Raw genomic sequence first — 23,973 nt, 5'->3', positions numbered from 1 at the left:
TATAGCCTTTATTGCAGTCCTCACCCTAGGCAACTGGGTATTCTGCAATGGAACAGAAATTAAAACCACGGTTTAGCTGTCACAGGATCATAGAGCAGACAGCTAGTGCTGTCCCTGGGTTATAAAGGAAGGAGTGGACATTTGGCCATTGTTTTCTTTTGTACATATAAGACAAACCCTTTGGTTGATAATTGGTGCAAACATTTACTCAACAAGGTTGTCAGACATTGAAATAAGATCAAGGTTGTAAAGAGTATAAGAATGAGATGTCCTGCCATGTCTGCTTGCAAAATGTTATTAATAAAAATTGCATGAAATATTATAGCCACAAGAAAGATTGAGCTAATAATTATATGAAGCTATGGAAACTTTATCAAACATTCAGTTTGGCATACATCTTGTCATTTTCAAATATGCTTAATTCAAAGCACATTTGCAGAGTACATTTAGTATGTTTACTGGGTAATTATTAGAATACTGAAATTACGGTATTATTAACCGTTTCATCAAAACTTTACACATTTTTTGATTTGCATGATGTAAACTTCCCAAAAAAATCTGAACATGATTCCAAAAATACCTTTCTTTAAGAAGATTATTTACAAATGCATGTAATTGTAAGTAAGATTTATTTTATTCATTAGAGAAAAGCCAAGCAAAATGACACCTTTTATTGGCTAACTAAAAAGATTACAATATGCAAGCTTTCGTGGCAAATCAGGCCCCTTCTTCAGGCAAGATGTTTTATTCATTAGGAATATTACTACCCGTCGATGCCATAGCCAGTTTTGCTAGGAGAACTTTAATTGGTGATTGTTGCTACTCTCTTCAAAACATTTAAGAATAGAGCTAAAACAATAGTGAGTTCACAACTTTACTCTGCATTCAACCAGCTCCTTGCAGCTGCACTAGACCTGCCTTTATGGTAATACAGTATCTTAGTATATTGGGGTAAATTATATCATTACAAAATGAAACTAACAAGCCAATAATGTACTGTTACAAACTGCATGTCCTGTGTTTATTATTCTCTTCCACATTAGTTTTAATAATACAGTACATTCAAGTCTCACTATATCTCTGGTATGGCCCATTTTCTTTTCTTTTCCCCTTGTCAGACTGTTTTTGGTTTACGAGCATGGCCAGTACAAAGAGACAGTTTTTCTTGTGTGTTTTTTTCTTTTTTTTTTTTTGCAAAACAGCTATATATTCTGTCTGTTAATGGGTTAAAACTGTAGTCCTGGTATATAATAATTTAACCTGCATATATCGGTACTTTTTCTAATTATTATGAGCATGTGTGCATCATCCCTGTGCCCTAAACCTAAGACAGAAAGATATGATCTGTGACTACAAACAATGAAATTAATGCTGTCTTTATCAAATAAATGTTTAATTTTGAGTAGAGAGACAGACTTTACTCAAGAAAAATGCTATCTAGAGTTTTATTATTTTTTTTATTTTCATGCTTGCTATGGAGAGGGTATTTAGTGACTCACTCCTGCCATCCATGGGTCAGATAAATGTTATATTTAAATTATCCAGATGCTCATTATTCACAAAATTCTTTTACAGGTATCTTGTCATTAGTTTCTTATTTTATAGTTCGTAATGTATCCATTCCAACCATAGAATAATTGTTCTAGTCTGTGCCCTCCAGGGGGCACACCTGATCCCCAAAACTGACACAGATAGATACTAGGCACAAGTCTATCAACACACACAGCTTTATTTTGATGTGGGAAACACTTTCCCTTCGTTCCACACCAATGCACAGTGCAATAAAGCACCAAGCACAAATAAAGCAGCACACAGCACTTTGCTTTCTTTTCTTTCTCTTTCTGTCTCCTTCCGCCTCCAGCAAGCTTCATCCTTCTCCTCCCGACGACACCTCCCCATTTGAAGGTGGCTCCTTTTATGCTGCACCTAGGAGTATTCCAGGTGACTCGTTAGCGAGGTCCAGAAGCACTTACGGGTGTGGCAGAAACAGCTACCCCTGGCGGCCCCTTTAGAAACCAAAATGGCTGTGCCAAACTCCAACTCCCTTGGAGCCCTGTGGGAATCCGAGGCACCACTACAACCCAGGGGTCTGTCATGTAGCGCTCCAGGGAAGTCAGTGCCCTCTGCATATCTGTTCCCCCTTGTCCTTCCTTTAAGAAGGTGTCCCAGCCAGGTAAGGTCCCTGGCTATCCATCACAATTAATATAGAGAAACCTTCAGGTAAACCACAAAAACATGCAGCTGGACAGCCTAATAATATCAAATGTCATGCAAAAATTAATTCTGTTGTACATTCTGTTTGACACATTTCATGTGGTAAATCCGTCTTAAAGTTTTAAAATCACCCAGTGCTATGAAGTGCATTGTTTTACAAATAGAGTGAAGAGAAATTACTTACAAAATGATGTTTTGGCATCCAGAAATGACCTAGGAACCTGTACATTCAATAGGATTCTCCCATTTCTTGATAAGAAAGTACATGTAAGAGCAGCTCAAATTGTTTGGTTCAACGGTGTATTTACAGGGGATATAGTTCATGGTCGTTAAAGAAACTTTATTTTCTCTTGTAGCCCAATGCTAGCCCAAAAACATATAAACAGGCAACACAGGACAAAACCCTCAACCTCATCAGAGGAAAACAACATTTGTCTTATATTTTTGCTTTAACTTCGTTAACAAATTGCTGTAAAGTCATAACATTTATATAACCAAACAAGAGTCTCTAGTACAACAGAAGCATGAGCAAGTTTCTCAAGTATGGCTGCTGATATCTTGGCCCTTAAGTGGTGTCCATACAGATTTTTTTTATGAGAAAAGGTGTATAGAATCTGCGGTGGGCTGGTGCCCTGCCCAGGGTTTGTTTCCCGCCTTGCGCCCTGTGTTGGCTGGGATTGGCTCCAGCAGACCCCCATGACCCTGTGTTAGGATATAGCGGGTTGAATAATGGATGGATGGATGGGTGTATAGAATGGGTGGCTTACTGACATCCATAAAGACTGTTTGGACAGGTTAACCCATTGTGATAGATAAACAGCCACTGAGCGAGCATGTAACAAGCTGTCATATCTTATTCAAATGATTTTTACAAAAATTAGTCCAATAAATGACACAATTCCTTAGTTTCTCTTAAATCTTTCTCCCTGTAACCAACACATTCCATGGCTGACTTTCAGCTCAGATCTTGTTTTCTAGTGTTTGTGGATGTTTATATTTTAAAAGCACCTTGTTTTAGAGTTCATATACTGTCTAGTGTTACCACTACCAGTTAAGATACTTCTGTGTGGTGACATGCAAACTAAATCTATGTGCTAATATGTAATCTGTGAAACGCTAGGGGTCGCTGTTGCCCCGTTAACCCCAACAGACAGACGCTCTGGACACCGACTAAAATTCCCAAGAAGTATTTTAATATTCTTTTCTTGTTAAAGACAATGCCTTAAACACCACAGCCACAAAAACACAGGTAAATAATCACAAATATAATATAATTCTCTCCTCCACACCTCCCAGCAAGCGTTATCCACCTCCTCCTAACTCTGGCTCGCTTGCTGGGTTCCCATCAGTCCTTTAAATAGTCTTTGACCCAGAAGTGCTTCTGTCTTTCCGATCACATGACTCCATCCGCCCTACTGGGTCAGATGGGAAATTTAGGTTTCTTCTTCAGCCCGGAAGTACTTTGGGGCTTTCGGCCCCATGACTTTGGAGTACTTCCAGGATATGCGGTCAAGAAAAGCTCCCAGGTCCCCCAAGGTACCCAGCAGGGCTCTGAAGCCGAACTCCACATTCCATAGTGCCCTGCAGGAATCCAGGGCACTGCTATGCTTTAGGGAAGTCGCCATCTAGCCCCACAGTAGCTGCCTTCCCCCATCCTTCCAGTCTTATGGCGTCCCGGCTGGGTTGAGCTGCCGGCTGTCCATCACAAAACATGGCAAAAAATAACATGCATGTCAGCATAACCATTTAATGCATAAATCATAGTGACATACTAATTATTCATTAGGCTTTCTATTGATGTGTCGCCATGTCTTAAAAGACTATAGCGCTGGTGGTATAGAACAACTTTGCATTTTAAATTGCAAAAGTATGCAAAACTATTACTAAACATCAACCTTAGATAAATCACATACAGTAGTATTATTCAAAAGGTTTATTTTCATCAAAAAGTTATGAATTGGAAGAAATCAAAGTACAAGTAAAAAGCAAACAAAAATAAAGAAACTGGCAGTGACTCCTACAATTGAAGCAACAGGATTACAATGCAAGACAGGAAGCTTTACAATGAAGCCATGATATAGTTAACTGTCCAGTATATTACATCTGCAATATATGAGCCTATATGCATTTGCTCTGAGTAACTCATCTCACATAATGTATAATTTAGTATGCCAATAAAAACACGTAACAATAAAAGTGTCCTTGAGCATAAATCAAAATAAGCAATCATGTCAGGTGTTATGAAAATGTAATTAAGTAATCATAATATTTAAAATCCACATATGTTTTAATTTCAGATGCAACACTGATATGCTTAGTAAATTACTGACAATATGTGGGTTATAAAAATGTACAGAAGGAAGTTGACTTCTACAGATTTCCTTATACAGTAGGGATGGTCTTTCAGATAAAGCTCCATCGAGGCCTCACCCAATTCTTATCCAGTGTATATTTTTTCAACCAAATTGTTGGCTATTATTCATGTTTGATGTCGTATGGAAAAAGAAATCAATGTGGAATCCACAAAAGTGTCAAATGTTTTTAGTACTTTATATGATCAAAAATAAGGCACAAGGAGTTCATCATCTATTAACAAATTCTTATTTTTTATAGCACCCTGTGGGGGAAATGTGACTGGACCAACTGGGCTGATCTTATCTCCAGAATATCCTGAGCCATACCCTCATGGAAAAGAGTGTGACTGGATTGTGACAGTCTCTCAAGATTATGTCATTGCTCTCACCTTCATACAGTAAGTGAAATACCATTTTCTAAAAAAAAGCTCCCAGATATACTTGTGTGCTGCTATGCTGGCATACACTAAGAAGCAATATTGATGGGCTGTAAACACTTGATCCTTTCCTATAAATACATTTATTAATATCTTCTTTTTATCAGTCGCCTTATTTTACCAATATGTAATTCAGTTTGTTTTTCTTAAACGCACGTCAAGGTAATGTACTTGGGGACTCCATAAGGATCAGGACTGCGAACAGTCTGTGTTTGGGCTGGGGAAATGCAGAGTCTTTTCAAAACTCTGACAACTGACATGAAACACTTATTGGCAATGACAGCATAAGTCACCATACCAAAAGATACTGCCAAGGAGTGATGTGGCTAATTCATGTCCAGGGTACTTTAGAATGCTGCAAAGAAGTATTAGCAGTATGAACAGAGATAAAGTAAAGTTCAGTAGCAAACACCAGAGATGATAACATTTACTGACCAATAGGCATGCATGGTCCCAGTTGGAGTTATGTTGGACTATGCTGTCCTTGTAAAGAGTAGACAGTATAGGTGATTCCTTGGGGACCTAAAATTTTAAGCTTTTCAGAATGATTAGAGACTGCTATAGGGAGCTCTACACTGGTGTATCTACAGTAAATATAAGACCATCATTGACTCCAGAGGTGATCCATTATTGAAGATGAATATGACACCTAGAAAACTCCTAAGGCAAGCAGTTGTCCAGATATCCAGAAATTCACTGAGTACAGAGTGAGGAGATTTACTAGCAAACACTCTATTGATGAGTGACCATGCACAGTAGGTAAGGAAGGGAGAAAGACATTAAGGTTGTGTTTAGAGTCTGCAACACACTACAAAGTTATGGGTTTGTGGACATGTCACCCACTGAGCAGAAGGATACTGGAAATCCACAGTGACAAGGCCCAGTATGGCAATAGGTGTTTCTTGTATTTTGTTACTTTATACTACATCTAACCATTTCATTACTGATATATTGCAACAATGGATTATTTTATAGTTAATATGAAATTTCTATTAAAAGTGATTTTTGGTGATATTTTGATTCAGCACTAAGGACAGCTCACTTGATTTCTGATGCTTTCTTGAAAAAACATGAGAGCTTTTTACAGAATAAATATAATCAGCATTTCTCTGTCCCTCTTTCTGATCTTGCAGAACTATCACATTTGATTTTTTCTTCTCATTCTAGCTTTAGTCTTGAGCCTGGCTATGACTTTCTTCATATTTACGATGGACCAGACTCTTTTAGTCCACTTATTGGAAGTTACTTTGGTGCCCAGATTCCTGAACGCATTGAGAGCAGCTCTAACTCATTGTTCCTGGCCTTTCGAAGTGATGCTTCTCTAAGCAGCAGTGGATTTATAATTCAGTATACAGGTTGGGATTTAAATTCATTCATTCATATTTAATGTGCATGGACTACTTTCATAACTGCAAGAATGGTGCCTGGAATCACATTATATACACATATAACCTCCCAATAGATTTCCCTAAAACATCGTTGTGAACAGGGAGATATGAGTTTTCAAAGTATGCAACATCCTATTTTTGATGGCCAAGTCAGCGGCATCTTTGGGCACAAAGCACCTTTCTATTTTATGACCATCTGTTCAGTATTTCATTGGTTCTTTCATTAGGCTACATCCTCTGGCCTTTAAACAACAAGCTGAAGTAAATTATCCTAGCTATATATGTGATAAATTCTCCCACATTTATAAACCACGGTGGGGGCTTAATGAGGGATTGCAAAGGCCCGGTATATTATTCCACTATTTCCCATTGTCTGTAGTAGCCAAAGGGTAAATGGCTTTTTTAAAATGACAGTTGGCCAACTGGCTAGTTACTCAGATAGAATTGCCCAGTAATTTCATCCTTCTGCTATTTTTTTCTTGAACAGATTGCAAAAGACAGCATTTGAACTGTTTAAATCAAATGTAATTTTATTTCATTGTAATCTAAAATTTTGGCTGTTGTGTATGAGTACATGTATAAACTATATAGGTTTTTAAATAGTTTACTGAACCAGACATTTTTTATTGTGTTGTATTTGTTTCAATATCATTATTAGTTGTTCATATATACAGTATTTGTGTATATATAATATAAATGTATATATTGTAAATACAATTAAGGAAGGACAGGCATCCGGGCTGGGATATGAGAAGATTTCTTGCCAGAAGGCCATAATGGAAAGATGGTGGGAGTGGTGCTATAACTTAGGCAAAACACCTTATAATCAGCATCCCAGCTAGAAGGGAAAAATAATGGATGGTCTGGATGAACAAGGATGCTAGGAGCAGTTCATACTCCCGCATGATAAGTGTCAGTGTTCCTCTAGGCTAATTACAGTTAGGACACCGCAGGGTGGCATGGGGTTTGGAGTCAGAAAGTGCAGCTCTGTCAGGGTCTTTGGGTGTTACCAGAGGGTGCTGCTGGGGAGTACTGCTCTGGTTTTCATGCAACCCTAAGTGCTCTGGATCACCAATCCCATGACACTGGAAGCACTCCTGGGCATGACTTAAAAGAAGCCTGACTATTAGTGAGGCAGTGGGCTTCTTTTAAGCCGTGCCCAGGAGTGCTTCTCGGTGTCATGGCATGGGTTGCAAAACTCGGCTGGAGGAGCAGATGAAGAGAATGAGAGCTTACTTTGTGTATTATTGGGCTATTTTGGCCTTTTTCATTGTTGGAAGATGTTGGAGCAAGTAAAACCCTTTATTTTTAAGACTGGAGTTGTGCTGGGTGCTATTGAGTCTGTGGTTCTGTGCAGAGTGCCACCCGCCTTGTGGTTTAAATATGTGTGTGTGTGTCTATTTTGGCCTGTAGGGGGCATTTCAGACACACAAGCACCAGAAAGGTTTAAACACTCCCAGGTTTAAAAAAAGTATTTTACTAGACACAATACATTTTTAACAGATGTCTTCTTATAACAATAATAATATTCCTTTCCTTATTCTCTCTTCTCCTCCACCTCCACTCCAGGTGAGCTTTGCTTTCCTCTGTTCCTGACTCTGACTCCCCTGTGTGAGACAGAGGGCTCCTTTTTAAGCCAGACATGTTAGTACTTCTGGTGCCAAAGATATTGCTTTCAAGAAGCACTTCCCAGTCAGGCAAAAACTCTCCAGGAAAGGGGAGCCAGCCCCCAGTAGCACTCTCCAAGGATCCCAACAGGACTGACTACTAGAACTACAACTCTCATGCAACAATGTGGATTTCCAAATGATATCTATGCCAGAGTGATGCTGGGGTATCACATGTCCCCTTTGTCCTTCCACAATACCTGCTTCCCGACAAGGAAAGGGAACAGCAGCCATGCTGGCTGGGTACTCATTCATCCTTGTCCTCCATTATTCTGTTACTCTCTCTCTCTGTTTTATATATATATATATATATATATATATATATATATAATATATATATATATATATATATATATATATATATATATATATATATATATATATATATATATAATATATATTGTGGACCACCGCCCCAACCCGACACAGACAGACGCAGGAGGCACAAGTACAAGCACACACTTTTTATTGTTCTTTCTCCCTTGTGGGATACGTCTTCCCTGTCTCCCACAAGCACAAGACAGTCCCAAAAGCACAACACAACTGAATTCTTCTTCTTTCTCTTTTTCCTCCTCCAGGCAACCTTCGTCTCCCTCCTTCCAACTCTGGCTCCCCAAGTAGTGTCTGCTAGCTCCTTTTATACAGCACCCAGGTGCTCATTGATGTATTTCTGGCAGCACTACCAGGTGTGGTAGAAAAGCTGCACTCCAGGTCTTAGCAGCTGCTGCAGCACCCCCTGGTGGTTCCCACAGATCCTAATAGGGCTGTATCCTACTCCTACTCCAACTCCCATGGAGCCCTGTGGGAGTTGAAGGCACTGCAGCAACCCAAGAGGGCTGCCATCTAGTGTTCCGGGGGAGGTATTTCTCTGGATATGCTCCCTCCACTGGTCCTTCCAGCGTGGCGTCATTGCATGCCACAATATATATATATTATATATATATATATATATATATATATATATATATATATATATTAGCTGTGTAAGCCGTGCTGTAAAAAGCCCATGGTCCTAGAAACTATTGAAATTGTCAGAAAAAAAATAGAAATGTAGAGATGTCCGGTAATTGAAAGGAACTACTCTGGGCATCTCTGTCCTAGGAGGATTTGTTTTGCCGACGTGCTCACATCGCTTGTGCATTAGCGGCAGCAGGAAAAGTAAAAGGGATACCGTTTTACCGATGTTAGCGACTAAGCGGCTTTGTCTTTCTTCTGAGGTTTCGTTTTGCTGATGTGCTCACCTCGCTTGTGTTATTAGTGGCTAAGCGAGCTTTCAGTTTCCTCGGAGGCGGAGCCCTTGCCTCGACTCCACCTCTCACTTCTGGGTAGGACAGACACACACACTTCCACGCATAGATGTTTATACATAAGATATATATTTATACACACACACCATAAAAGCTCTAGTAAAAACATGATGGTTTGTAAAAATTCAATCCTCAGAATGAAAAATGATAATGGAGTTGCTTTAATATCCCTTAGCTTCTGGAAACGTTTGAGATATCCTGCTGGCTAAGAACATTTTGCTACACATTACATACCCTTTCTGTAAACATGAAAAAATGCCAGTAAAATGTAAACGGGACTAGCAGTTAAAAATGAAAGCTAATCTTAGTACAAAATACACAATATGTTATTTCATATGCCTAGCCCTTTTACAGCAGTCACTTGCACATTCACTGAATCACATATCACCATGGAAGTATTCAAGCTGTCAGTAAAACAGCCAGTATTTTTTGCTTTCAAAATGTAATTGTACAGTAAAGTAGCAGGCATTCCAGTTCACAAACTGAAATGCAGTTTTTTTCTGTGCTATAGATCATCATCAGTCCACACTGGGCCTTTCCTGGGTCATGGATATGAAAATGCCTTAGCACTTTGGCTTCAGTTTCTAAAAGCCAATTAGCATGAAATACATTGTCCATTTCATAAAAGGTTGTTCTGGAGCTTATGGCATACAGTCAATGCCTGTTTTCTCATCCATAGTTGCCAAGTTCCTAAAAAATGAAAAGCAATACAGAAGATGAAAGCATTAATTACAAAGAAAAAATAATTTTGGTATGGAGAATTCTGGAAACAATTTTTGCCCTTTTTTTCCTGTGCCTTGCATTAGCACTTTCCACACAAAGTCTCATACATTTCTAAGCCTGGTCTACACTAGGAAATCATAGTGATAGCATAGCTATGTTACGAAAAAATCTTGAGAGTACCACTCGCCTCTCAGGACCGGTGCATCATATAACCATGCTTGAAATGTCAAAATGTGGAAAGATCACAGAATTTAGTCCTGTACCAAGGGGGCACCCACTTCCACATACATTTAAAGTTCTCACCTATGGCCTACCTCTCCAGGCTTGTCTTATCAGATCATAAACTGCGGTTAGTTCTGGAGTGGCTTGCCCACAACACACAAGCACTTCCTTTTTCACCTCCATCTCCCTTTTTCTTTCTCACTTGACCTTGGTTTGTCATCTCATAAACTTTCTTCTGTATAAATCCCTGGTGGTAAGGTAACCAGCCATGTCCTGAAGACAACTTTAGAGTCAGTAACAGCCCTACATTATCTCTAGTTAAATTTCTTTGAGTGGCAACCTCTGCCCTCACATGCCTGAGCCTGTAGATACCTTTAAATGGCCAAGTCTCCATGATGGCTTGCAAGATACCTGGGACTGTGTACCATCTAATACCTAGATGTACTTGCTACCATTAATAATATTTTTTTTCTGCGGCACCCAGTACAATACCATTCTTAAATGTTTTAAAAAGTAAAAATGTAAATCAGAAGTAATAAAAACAATATGCATTAAATTAATGCATACATACAGTTTAAAACAAAACCAAAATAGAGATTATATGCTAAGATCCATGAACAGAATAGATAGTCATTATAATATACTAAAAGTTGGCGGAGTGGTAGCTCTGAGGCTAATGATCTGTGCTGGTATTTGGAAGGTTGCTAGTTCAAATCCCCTTACTGTGAGAAGGGATCCTACTCTGTTAGACCCTTGAGCAAGGCCCTTAACCTGAAAAGTGCTCCAGGACTTCTGTACAATGGCTGCCCCTATGCTCTGTCCTCCAAATGTCATGTGAAAAGACCATTTCCCATTGGGGATTAATACCCTATACCAAATACTATATGTGATGATAATGCTCAAAACAAACAGCGGTGGTTTGTTCCACACGCATGGACCAATGGAATAGAAGGGTCAGTCACTCAAGTCAGAGTGATTTGTCCATTGGGCAACCAAAGAATTAGTGAATGTTGACTGAAGTGAAGTGAAAGAAGTGCACGAGATATTCATATATATTCATAACATATTATTCTATGTTAATTAGTGTTCCCTAATTCTATTTTCTTATTTATTTTGTCTTTTTTTCTCTTTCTTCATCATGTAAAGCACTTTGAGCTACATCATTTGTATGAAAATGTGCTATATAAATAAATGTTGTTGCTATTGACGAGTTTAGTAGGTCCTAAAAATGGTTGTGGTTGCAATGGTAATAATATACTTTTATACAAGGAGAAGAATCATGTAGTGGATCCTCTCTTTTACTTGCAGCCAAAGTAAAGAAACTAAACCCAGAGTTGGATGGGAATGTTTTCATACATTAGTAAGTTCACTTGTGAGACTGTTTTCGACATACTCTAACGTCTAGATGGTCTTTTGGGGGGAGACCAGAAAACATAGAGTTGTATTACATCAAACAAGATGAAATGAAACTGTGGATCATATTTTTAGCATCTTGTATGGTAAAGATCAACAGAGTTTAGATATGTTTCAAAGATGGTGAAAAGAAGTGTTACAAACAGCAACAAAGTGCCTTTGGAAAAGGAGAGTGGAGCCAAATTTCACCCCAGAGAAGAAAGATATCATCTGGCCCTTAATATGAGAAATTCTACATTTTCTTACCTGGCACAATGTTCCCACCACAAAGGCTCATGTTTGTCAATGTTTAGCTGCAGGTAGTTTTCACTTATGCAGAGCTGGATGTCTTTCAGGCCTGAGGTAAAACACGATGACCACTAGGAGAGGTTTGGAAAAAGATTTGTGTATTATCATCAAAACAATAAATAGATTGTGTTAATGCCAGCTTGTACTCAGGGGTGGTAAATCAATCAGCAGTAGTACTGACCCCTGTGGAACTCCAAAAGACAGATTATGACTTTCCAGTAATGACATATATGATAAGAAATTAGCCAGATGCTTCTTAGGCAATGCAGTAAGGTTTTGGTCAACAGTCAACAGTGTCAAAGGCAGCAGTCAGGTCTGGCCAAATAAGCAGACTGCAATATCCTGAATCTTCTGCCATATGAAGGTCATTTACAACCCAGACTAATGCTGTCTCTGTACTGTTGGTGGCTCGGAAATAAGGCTAAAAAAACAGTGGTGAGAAGCAGACAAGATGCTACGAGATGATATTGTCCAGGGTACCAGTAGAATAATTCAGCCCAAAAACACAGCAAGTAATGTTGGTTTTAGAGATCTCTGAGAAGTTACAGAAAAGCGGGACTGGAGAAGTAACAGAGACAGGACCAGACTGAGTGGAAACTATGGGAATGAGTTGTTCATTTCTAATTTAGATTTTAAAATGCTATAGAAACTGTTTATAGATATTGTCAGATGGTACCAGAGATATTAATAAATAGGCTCAGTCACAAAGTCAATTATAAAGAAGATGCCTGGAGTTTCAACCATTAGATTTTAATAGCCTGAAGTAACAACAGAACCTGACTTTTCTGAGTGCGATAGATTGCTTATGCTCCCTAAATGCCAGTTGGTAAACAGTTAAGCCTGATTTCCTCCATCTGCGCTCAAGCCTGTGACCAAATCTGTGACCCAGAGCTCGTCAGTATACCATGCTGAAAAGAAGCAAGGGCTGATATATCAAAAACATTTAGTTTTCACTCTATACTAATTAAAAGAAATTGCAAGTAACAAGAATCTAAAGCTTAAACTCCAAAGAACGAGTGCCACCAATTTTTAAATGTATATCAAACATATTAACATGACTATCATGTATTTGTCACTAAGAACTGATACTGCAAACAACATGGCTGCACCCAAACTGAAAAACAATCAAAGTAGCAGCAACGGCAATAACAACAAAACCCCAAAATAGCAATGGAAAGACATCACCATCAGACTAGAAATAAGAGCAATAATTCAGATCTATACAAAAACATTTTAAATTAATTCTGGAATCAAAACTTAGATTGACAAGACCTGTTCTAAGTCAGTCTCTCTCTGTCTCTCTCTCTCTCTGTGTTGGGAAGCAATGGGTACTTCCATCTACCATGGCTCATGCTGGTGCCCCCTGGCAGTCTCTATACACTAACATATTCAGTATCTCTCTCCTATGTTCACTGTGGCCTAGTCTCGTGTCCACATAACTGCAGTGGAACTTACCACTAGTATCCTCGTGGCCATAGAAAATCTAGGTTCACAAAATGATTAAATGCCTTTATAAATTTGGTGACACAGAGAAAGCATGGTTATGTCTACATGAGCAGTACTTGGCTTTCAGTGTCTGTACTTGATTCGGATGCCCTCAGCATGGAATTAGAAAATTTCTCCAGTTTTGTAGCAGCCTTAAGAAGTTCTGCTTAATTGTTGACATTGCAGTCAGAGTTTTCTAGTCTCTAGTGTCTTTTGCTGCTGGGGTATAATCTGTAATTTTGCGAAAATGTGATTCATGGAAGCACTGAAAATGTTAATTCCAGGCAAAGCACTACAGCTAGATAGTTAATATAATATTCTTTTGCTAATCATGTAAAATAATCACTATATTTAATGGTTTACCAATTTCAACTTTCTACAGGTTTAAAACAAAAATATTAATTTTTATCAGAATACATTTTTATTTTGATCATGAGTTGTTGTAATTATAATAGTTCTATCATATGAACAGAAACTGTGACATTCTTACTTGCATGTCTGACCAACATCCAACACATCACCACACTCATGCTAAACAAAATACTTAGTACCTTTATTGGTGACTGCACTGCACTGCTTGTGCAGAAAAAAAACATTTTACTCTCAGACTCAGAAACAACAATTATACTGCAAAACCAAATACAGGTAAACTGTGGTGTCCAAATGGTTAAAGTAGGTATGGAAGATTGTATGGTTTAAAGCAAACACAATAATAGAAGAAGTCTTAATAAGGATGTTAATATGATGATGGAATGAAATGAAATTACTTGATAGATCCATTGTTAATGATGTCACATTCTAAAAGCTGTCTAGAGATATTCATTATCATTTCCCACAATTTATAGTAACAGCTATGCATTTTTGTCATGACAGTTCTATCAAAGGTTAATTAATAGACCCACTATATTTCACTCAAGTAATCAACAAGCATTAAGAAAAATAATAGAACTTCAAACCTTACCATTCATATGTGTCTATATATGTGACATTGTTAGATACTGTATGTTAGATGTTTATTAATATTCAAAGTAATATGTTGAATACAAGCAGATTTGTGCATAGACGCACAGTGGATTGAAATATTATGCCCCCTTACAAGCACAAGCTTTTACATCGTGTGGATGCAGCATTACTTGTGGTTTAATAAACAGAAGTGAAACGTAACTTTATCAGTCAATGTAGTGCATTTTGTTGGAATTTTCTATTAGTTAATAAAATATTTAAATATGTTATCGCACATAATGTCCTTTTTACTTATTTTCATTATTATTCTTGGATAATACTACGTCTTATTCCAAATTTTTGCTACATTTTATATAATGGCAAAGCATTTTCTGTGAAAGATGTATTCTATTCAAAAAATGAACAACAATTCAATCTTTATTTACCAAATTTACCAGATCAGTATTAGTCCTGTTAAATGGGTCAGAGATCGTTAAATGGGATCATGTAACCTGGTCTGGCTGTTTAAGGTAATGTGGTAAACTACAAGAGGAATAGCTGACAGCAGTCAAAGACTAGTACATGATTTGTGAAAAAACTGAACAGTGGAGGCATGAAGCTGGGGCATAAAGAGAAGTAGTAGAAATAATTGATGGAGAGTAGTCAAGGTTAAAGTTGTGTGAATCAGGTAACACATAGGAGAAACAATCTGCACTGTGTTATATTTGTACATCCTCTAAGAAACTGTTTTTTTTTTTATTCTTTTCTCTGCAGAAAACCCAAGAGAGTCTTGTTTTGATCCTGGTGTTGTCAAGAATGGCTCCCGTGTGGGAACAGATCTCAAGTTAGGTTCCACAGTCACCTATCACTGTGACAGCGGTTATGTAATTGAGGGATTCTCTACTCTCACCTGTATCATGGGATCAGATGGAAAGCCAGAATGGAACAAACCACGGGCGTCCTGTGTGGGTAAGTCTGTTCCTCTTAAAATGAAGAATAAACGTTTTGTTAAGAGTTAATATTTATCTTATTTTTGTTGTTGCTGTTTTTTTTTTTGTTTAGATATTCAGACAATTGAAAGTACTGTTAAAGCTGTGTAGAAAGAAATCCGTCGTGGAGTTCTCAGCTAAACCCTAATTTTGGTGTGCAATAAAAACGATAACAAAAGAATACTTTTCTGACCTCAAATTTCCAGCAGTCACATAGCCAATACATACTGCCTATGTTCTATCACACTTAACCAATTTCTACACACACACATGCACATCTAAGCCCTAGAGTAGCTGAAGGGGCTGTATTCTAATGTGTAAGAAAATATGATAAAATGCAACAATACTGGCTAGGATGTTCATTTAAAACACAATTACTTGATTAGTTCTCTTGTATTATTTTCCTTTCCTAATGTTAGATACCAATGACATCTTCAAATATTTTAATGCATAGTGTTATTTTAATCTGATCAAACTAAGCACGGAAACAAATACATGCAGTATTTGTAATATATACAGTAGCTTCAAACTAGAAGTATTATTTAATCATTCAATGTGTAAACAACAAAAAGATTATGGAAGAAAGTAAGCTTTGTTTCATTTCTGTGATGCAAGGTATCAAATATCCCAGTTGTTCACTATATCTGGGGTATGGCGTGAGTACTGCATGGCAAAACGCACATTGATGTGATAGGAGGTTTAGTTCACACACAGAAAAGATTAAGTATAGTTTCCAAGGAGCATAACGATACTACTGCTTCATAAAAACGTGAAAGTTGTTAAACGAGAGAAAATAAATTTAATTCATATTGCTAATTCATTTAATAACTACAGGCATTTATTTCCATACATTATTTCCATGGGTGGCATCTTCAGAGCAATGCTATAGAACCATTGTTGGTCCCCAACAGAGCCATCTACTTGTAGGTTCCAGAAAAAACCTTTATTTATTTGGGTCCCTAAAACATTACACATATTGCCATGGAGAGAAGCAATTTGTGATTTTTTTGAAATAATGGATTCATGATTTTTAAAGGACTCTTCCCACTATCAATATCATAGGATAAGTCAATTTTTTCTCCATCTCTCAGCATCTAAGTAGCCTACTATACATGAAAGTTTTCTGTTTTGTCCACATATTAGGAACCTTTTCAAAGACCAAAGAACCAATTTCAGAGTAAAATGGTTCTTTGTCAAGCAATCGTACTACAATGAATGACACAACCCAGTAAAATGGCATTAAAGAACAGTGATTTTTACTTTCTCGCATACATAGTATAGAGAAAGTATAGGAATCATGAAAAAATTCAACCTCAACATTTTGATGAATCTTAAGAAAAATTACTGAACCAGAAGTTCATATTTCATATTTTATTTAAACAATCATCCAAATTTTTTGTATCATGGAAATATAAATGTTTACATGATATTAAAAACTATATTCAATATAACACATATTCTTTCGATAACTATGATTAATTGTATTTTAATTTATACATCATCAGTTTAACAATAATGTGTAACCATTGAACAGGCCATGTAAATATAATGATGTAATGGGATCAATAAGCTGCTACGTCCCCATTGTGTTCCTGGTAATACATTTAATTTTATGATTTTTTAAAAATGTCCGTCATCATTATCATAATTAAATGAAGCTATATGCAGTTTTCAATGCAGTTTTAACTGTCACAATTTATTGCAAAAAATATGATATAATACTAAGACTTTAGTTTTTAGTTGACTATAACTCTTTTTTACTTTCCACATAATCTAGGTAATGAATATGTAATCATGAAAAAATTCCACTAAGGTTTCCAACCTCCCTAAGAGTGAAAATATCATTTTAATATAAAGTTTGATTATAAATAGAGATAAATGATTGTGTATCGATATTATCAATTAGTTATGATGAGAAACAGAGATATGATACGTGAGAAATATTGCATAACTGGAAGTGGTTCTGATGACTTTTTCCTCCTTCTCAGTATATGAGAAAGTCAACACCTGACACTCATGATTCTGTTAAGAGTGTGGAGAAGGGTCAAGGGGCAGGTGGAGCTGTTCACAGCAGAAACATTAGGCACGTGGCAGGAACAACACCTGGGGCCTCATGTATAAACAGTGCGGACACACAAAAATGTTGCATACACCCGTTTCCACGCTCAAATCGCGATGTATAAAACCTAAACATTCACGCACATTTTCACGGTAGCTCAAACCTTGGCATATGCAAGTTCTTCGCTCGGTTTTGCAAACTGGTGGGACCCAGCTTCAAAGCAGTGCTTTTGTTCCAGTGCGGTTTCCCTTTCTTTTTTAGATCCACATCCCTGACACAGCTTTATCATATACGCTGAAATTAACTGCATATTGTTTATTAGTTTAAGGCATCTGATTGTAATTAACCTGTAACAACATAATGGTCCACGGAATAGGCAGACTATTCCAAATTCAATAGCTGCTTTAGCGTTGTTACTCTCACTGCACCACCTTCTTCTTCTTTCAGCTACTCCCGTTAGGGGTTGCCACAGCGGATCATCTTTTTCCATATTACTCTCACTGCTCCACTCGGAGTATTTATCCCACTATATCTGAGTGTAGAATCACAGCTCTACAGCAGCTAATCAGAAAGATAATTATCGGTATACAGCATCCAGCACACGCTGCCTCAGCCATGCTGCCTATTTGAACTGCTCTCATGCGACAAACACTTCATAGCCTTTCCTGTACGGACTTCGCAGTTCAGAAACAGTTTCATCCCAAGAACTATAAACGCAATCAATCAGTCCATCAAGTGCTCCTTGTAGAACTGTTTGTACTTATAAGTACAGTCGCCTCACTGTAAACTTGCAATACAGTTATAATATTGCACAACCTGAGCCACTTTATAAAGCGCGTCTTTACATATGATGACGATAACATTTTTAAGATGACATGCAGCAAAATGTTTATTATATTATACAGATAAAACTTTAACTTAATTTAAATATCTATATTGTTAATAATTAAACATATGAGGACACAGTGTCAGAGCGCTAGCAAGGAGCTGGCGCTCCATTCACAGATTGATCCTGCCTCGCACTGTTTTCTTGCTGGGGCTGGCGTGACACTGGAAGGATAGATGGATAGAATAATTAAACATGTACTATGAAGATATTTCAATGTTCCTTAAAAGTTTTGAAGAATCGGCGTTCTCAGCTTACAGATGGCTCAACGTCTACTACAGAGCTGATTGTGTGGTGATTGGGTATATCGAGAAAGAAAAGGAAGGACAGGAATTGGTGGTTAGTACGTTTGAAAGAGACAGTACTGCTGCAATAAATTGTTTCATCAACGGTTGCACACGGCGCAGCAAGCATCTTGTGGGGGGGGGGGGGGGGAAAGCAGGAACAATCTCTGGACCAGGCACCGGCTCGTCACTATCACTGCGCCACCGTGTTCCCATGTTTAATACATGCTTTAATTCCTATCATCATGAAAATGATATCAAGTATACATCTCAGTATTTTAATTATTCAGAGAGCTGTAATATCACGAATATAATGGATTCTGTGTCCAGTCGGAGGAAGAGAAAGCCCGTTTAAGAAGCACGTAGTGATTCACACACACAGAGCACATAGAAGAACAAATACAAAACAAAGCATTTAATGTGCTACTTTAGTTATGATGGTATTTGAAAAACTAGTAAATTAAACGATTTAAAAATGGAAGTTTATGATGTTCTACTTTAATGACAAAATAAACTACATGATTAAAGTGGAAATTTTGAGATTACATTTGACATTTCAAGGTTTTTTCCCCACTGTGTCCCTATTTTTTTTTCCCCTCTGTATCCTAATAAGCTTTCATATGATACTCAGACGGTGGGCTACGACTTGCCTTTTCACAGCGACTTTGATATCTGACAACTTCTTTTATATTTTGGGGACTGTGCAACTTTGTGAACTTAAGCTTTCGAGTCACTTGATCAATTTCCTTTTGATGTTTCTACCACTGTTTAAACCAACAAATAGTATGTTTTCCCTTGCCTCCACTTGGTATTCACTGAAATTCTTCTATTTCCCCCGTGCTTTTGCCATTGCCTTTTCACAGAACCCTGAGCTTTAGGGCTATTTATATTGGTTTGTATAGTCAAAGAGGCATAATTCTGGGAGGAGTTTGGGAGTGGCAGCAGGCATGTGCACATGCGTTACTCTTCACGCTGACCGAGATTTATGGAGCGGAAGAACGTGAAAGTTGGCGAACGCACAGATTTATGCATCTGGATTTTTTTGTGTGTAAGAACATTTCTGCTTTTGTCCGTACGCCATGTTTTAGTGTGAATTTTACACACGGTGTTATGCATGAGGCCCCTGGACAGGACACAATATTTATATTTATTAATTCATTGTTTAATAAGAAAAGTAGAAGTTAAAAGGGGAGTTTGCATAGTCTCCAGGGCGCCCTGTATGCTGTATTCGTGATTCTAAAATGGCTCGGATGTTATGATTTACTATGACTATGCAATATATATATATATATATATATATATGTAGATATGTATATGTATATATATGTCTCTGTATGTGTATATATATATACTGGCAAAATACCCGCGCTTCGCAGCGGCGAAGTACTGCTTTAAAATTTTAAATAATAAACTGAGGGAAATTATACCAATAATTATTTGTTAAGGATCTCTTTGTATACCATGTTGTCAGTTCGCCCCTCCGGTTGTAATATGACCAAGTTGTGCACTGAGCTTACTCTTGAGCATGCAACGTATAGTTGGCCATGTGAAAAGCAAATCAAGAACAGCAAGACCGCGCCAGCTGCGGAGCTCAGCTCGGAGCGAAATGAAGTGAATGAAATGAGGTGAATGGGAGGGGAGATGATCACGTGACTCCAACACCCGCCTTAACTCTCCATCCCTCCACAAACACAGTCTCTCGGATCCCAACTCTCCTTTATATATATATATATATAGATAAATGTGTGTATGTATGTATGTATGTATGTGTGTATATATATATATATATGTATGTGTATGTATGTCTATGTATATATGTATGTGTGTGTGTATGTATATGTGTATGTATGTGTGTATATGTATATATATGTTGATATGTGTATATATATATATGTATATATATGTGGATGTGTATATGTATATATGTATATATATGTATATGTAGATATGTGTATATGTATATATATATTTATATATATATATGTTTATGTATATATATATATATGTTTACATAACCTCTTTAACACACTACTTCTCCGCTGCGAAGCGCGGGTATTTTGCTAGTGAAATTATAATAGTGATTTGTTTTGGCCTACATCATAGTGTTCATCCTTCTTGAATCAAACTAAATTATATTATAAGTTAGCATTGCTCCCTATTGGATATAGTATTCCAGGTTCTAATCCTACCTAATGTTGTTGCACGTCCTTCCCATATATACTTCAGGTTTCCTCTCACACCCACTAAGGCACCGGTGTTGAAATTTCATTTTGACTCTGCAAGTGTGTCTATGAGTGGACTCTGAGAGGCCAGTCCCTGTTTTGCATCAGGTGCTGCCAAAATTGGCACCTGCCCCCCGCATACATGATCTGGAGTGTGTTTGAGACTATTATATTAAAATAAATAATAAGAAGAAGAAGTCTGGTTTGTGTTTGTTCACAGAGCACCATACATACTCTATTTTTTTCTTGGGAATGTATTTACACCACCATGACGAGGCAGCTTCATTCAGTGTCTCACAACTTTGTATGAAGAGATGCTTCTTATCACTGTCCACCTTGAAGAAACCTTCTCTTGTTTTCTTTTACATCATGCTGTCTTGTGTCTTTTAGATTGATGATGCCATTAAGAATTTGTAACCCAGAGCTAGTATTTATAGATGTGTTTTGTACTCAGGACTGAAGGAATGGTTTTCTGCTGGCAGAGCACAACCATTTCTTTAGTGTTAAGGGTATACCTGGAAATTCCTATTTTTTTACAATTCTACGTCAGTTTTATATTTTGTATAGTACAATGGTCTAAATTTTGCTTATGCTGGTGTCCTGAATAACGTCTGTAGTACATTGTTGATTTCAAGCTGAACTTTTGTTGGCTCATGCGTTTCTTCTCTCACTCCCCCAGCTCCATGTGGAGGACAGTACACTGGCTCAGATGGCGTGGTGCTCTCTCCAAATTTCCCTGGCAATTACTCCAGTGGACAGAGCTGTCTTTACTCCATTGTGGTAGACAAGGACTATGGTGAGATTTTTTTTCCAACTTTGAAGGTTATCACTATGAACAGACTTTAGTGATTCTGAGCAATTCATTTTCCAGTGTTTTTGGTTCATTGCCCATAGCTAAATCACTGTGAAACCCTGAGCAAAACACTTATACCTCTTTTACAGAGCAAAAATATTTCATTCCATTCCGTGTCAGTGAATGTCAGCAGGCAGGACAGAATGGGTTATATTTTTTACATTTGTAAATGTTCCAAAATCTAGCAGGACATAACCTGCAGTGATAATGCAAAGTGTCACTCTGATTGATGTGGAAAGGTGGGGAGTTTCATAGAAGTTTTTCTGTTTAGGTGATTAATTGAATGTGGAGGAAAACACAAGCATACTAAAAAGAGAACAATGCTGTAGAAGAAATGTTTTTTGCAAAAATAAAAATCTATCTTTATTGCCCACTTTGTGCACATAAAGGGGCCTACTATTGATCAGCTATATATATATATATATATAGTGGGATATGGCCAGCCATTCACAATATGTAACACTTCACATTTGAGCGCAGCTAATTCTAAACTATCCAAAATATTTTTATCTTCTGCGGTTTACTAATTTTTGCCATTTGTGGACCATGTAAGCACAGACTTTTAGTCTTTCATAATACATTTTTATGCTCCCTTTATTTTCTTCACCACTCTGTGCCATCGATCTGGCATTATTCTCTCCTAACAGTGAATGTGTGATGTCAGCAATGATAATTGTGAACTGGCCTCACAAAGTTTTCACTTAAACAGATCACTCGATTTAAACTGTTCTCCAATGGAAATAGTTTGGCAATGTAAAAATAAAGAACCATTCTCTCTTGGGATTGAACATGCAGTGTTAAACCTGCATTAACATGTCAGTGTTACAACTGTAAATGTTATTTATATATATAATATATATAATTTTTTGTAACGATATGGGAAAGAAATTACCACTGAGGCAGTGTGTTCTAAAAAGTTAAAAAGGGGTGTATGGGGGAGGCTGCACAGAGTGCTGTGGAGAGGGGCGGGCAGAGCAGACACAACTGCCACTCTTAATAAGCAACCTCTGGTGTGTTGGGGAGGTGAGAGTTTGGAGAGGAGGTTAAGGTCAAAAAAGGAGTGTGTTTAACTCGTTGTGTGGGGTGGTTTTTAGTTCAGTGCCTGTTTGTTTGTTTGTCCTGAGTACGTTGTTTTTTGGCCGGTGAAGTCAGAAGAAAAGAAATAAAAGCATTGATTAGTTTTTTGGACAATTACCATCACTTGCTTGTGAGATTTATTTGCCTTCCTGGGATTGGATACTACAATATATACATAATACAGTATAAGTATTATCAAAGGGCATTTTCCTTTGCCACCTTAACTTGAAGCAATGTGTGCCAGTTTCAAAATACTGTATATATGGAAATTATTTTCAATTAACCAAATGCACTACGACAGGACACAAGTTGAAAAAGAAAACAGTAAAAGAAATTGAAACTCATTTTACTAGGTTGAGCTATGCAGGGTCAAGTTCCTGACTATCAGGTGCTTGTGCTTCACTCAAAAGCAACGAGCTTTAAGCACCCAAATACTGCTGCCCTTCCCCTATTATCTCCTCCCTGTACTTTGACTTCAATACTTGCCTGGTTTTGTTGTGGACCCTTAACTCAGCTCAGTCATGAACAGTGGACCACTGCCATGACCTTCAAATACAACCCCATGGGATATGTTTGGAACTATTCCTGGAATCACTTCCTGAGACAGGAATGCATTGTGAAAGGTACACTTTACATGAGATCTGGAAAGCCTTGGGTATCCCCACATCTCTGAGCCCAAACTAACATACCAGTCACTCCTGATTGCATCATGCTGTCTTCCCTCTTTAGTATACAGCAGGATCAGACCTCTTCCATACAGTAATCATCCCTGCTACCTAGTGTTCTGATAAAATCTCCTAGATTTCTATTAGTCCCCTGTGATGTTTTCCTCACTTTAGAGTTTTTTGAGTAATAAAGGATATGGGACATCTTTGAAATGAATGGGGTTATTGCCTGCAGTGGCTGTTTACCCACATTGACACTTCAAGGCGCTACTAGTCACGATAGGTCATTCTTTTAAAGATGTGCCCCTACCCGACTCTTCCATTGTCACATAACTGCCCTTTAACCCTTTTGAAACTTTTAGAAACCCATTGCTACATACAAAGTAATTCTGTTTTATGTAGAAGGTGTTTCTATAAGTAATTTTCATGTCTCTATGAACAAATAGTATGTAGATATTGCAAAGCAGGTGCAAGTACCATACATATAATTACTGCACG

At 37.6% G+C, this 23,973-nt stretch overlaps 1 protein-coding gene across 1 annotated transcript in view; it reads left to right on the top strand.

Moving 5' to 3' along the window:
- The window catches only part of csmd2 (CUB and Sushi multiple domains 2), a 991,046-nt gene that overhangs the window by 795,858 nt on the left and 171,215 nt on the right, over positions 1 to 23,973 (top strand). The window contains exons 28-31 of the mRNA XM_051919055.1: positions 4,828 to 4,966; positions 6,173 to 6,360; positions 15,215 to 15,409; positions 21,560 to 21,676. Coding sequence (XP_051775015.1) covers positions 4,828 to 4,966; positions 6,173 to 6,360; positions 15,215 to 15,409; positions 21,560 to 21,676 — 639 coding nt within the window. The remainder of the gene's footprint in view (positions 1 to 4,827; positions 4,967 to 6,172; positions 6,361 to 15,214; positions 15,410 to 21,559; positions 21,677 to 23,973) is intronic.

Source organism: Erpetoichthys calabaricus, chromosome 14 (genome assembly GCF_900747795.2).
Source record: "Erpetoichthys calabaricus chromosome 14, fErpCal1.3, whole genome shotgun sequence".
Taxonomy (NCBI): Eukaryota; Metazoa; Chordata; class Cladistia; order Polypteriformes; family Polypteridae; genus Erpetoichthys; species Erpetoichthys calabaricus.
Note: the sequence above shows the minus strand (reverse complement) of the source record. Positions and strands in the feature narration are given on the sequence as shown.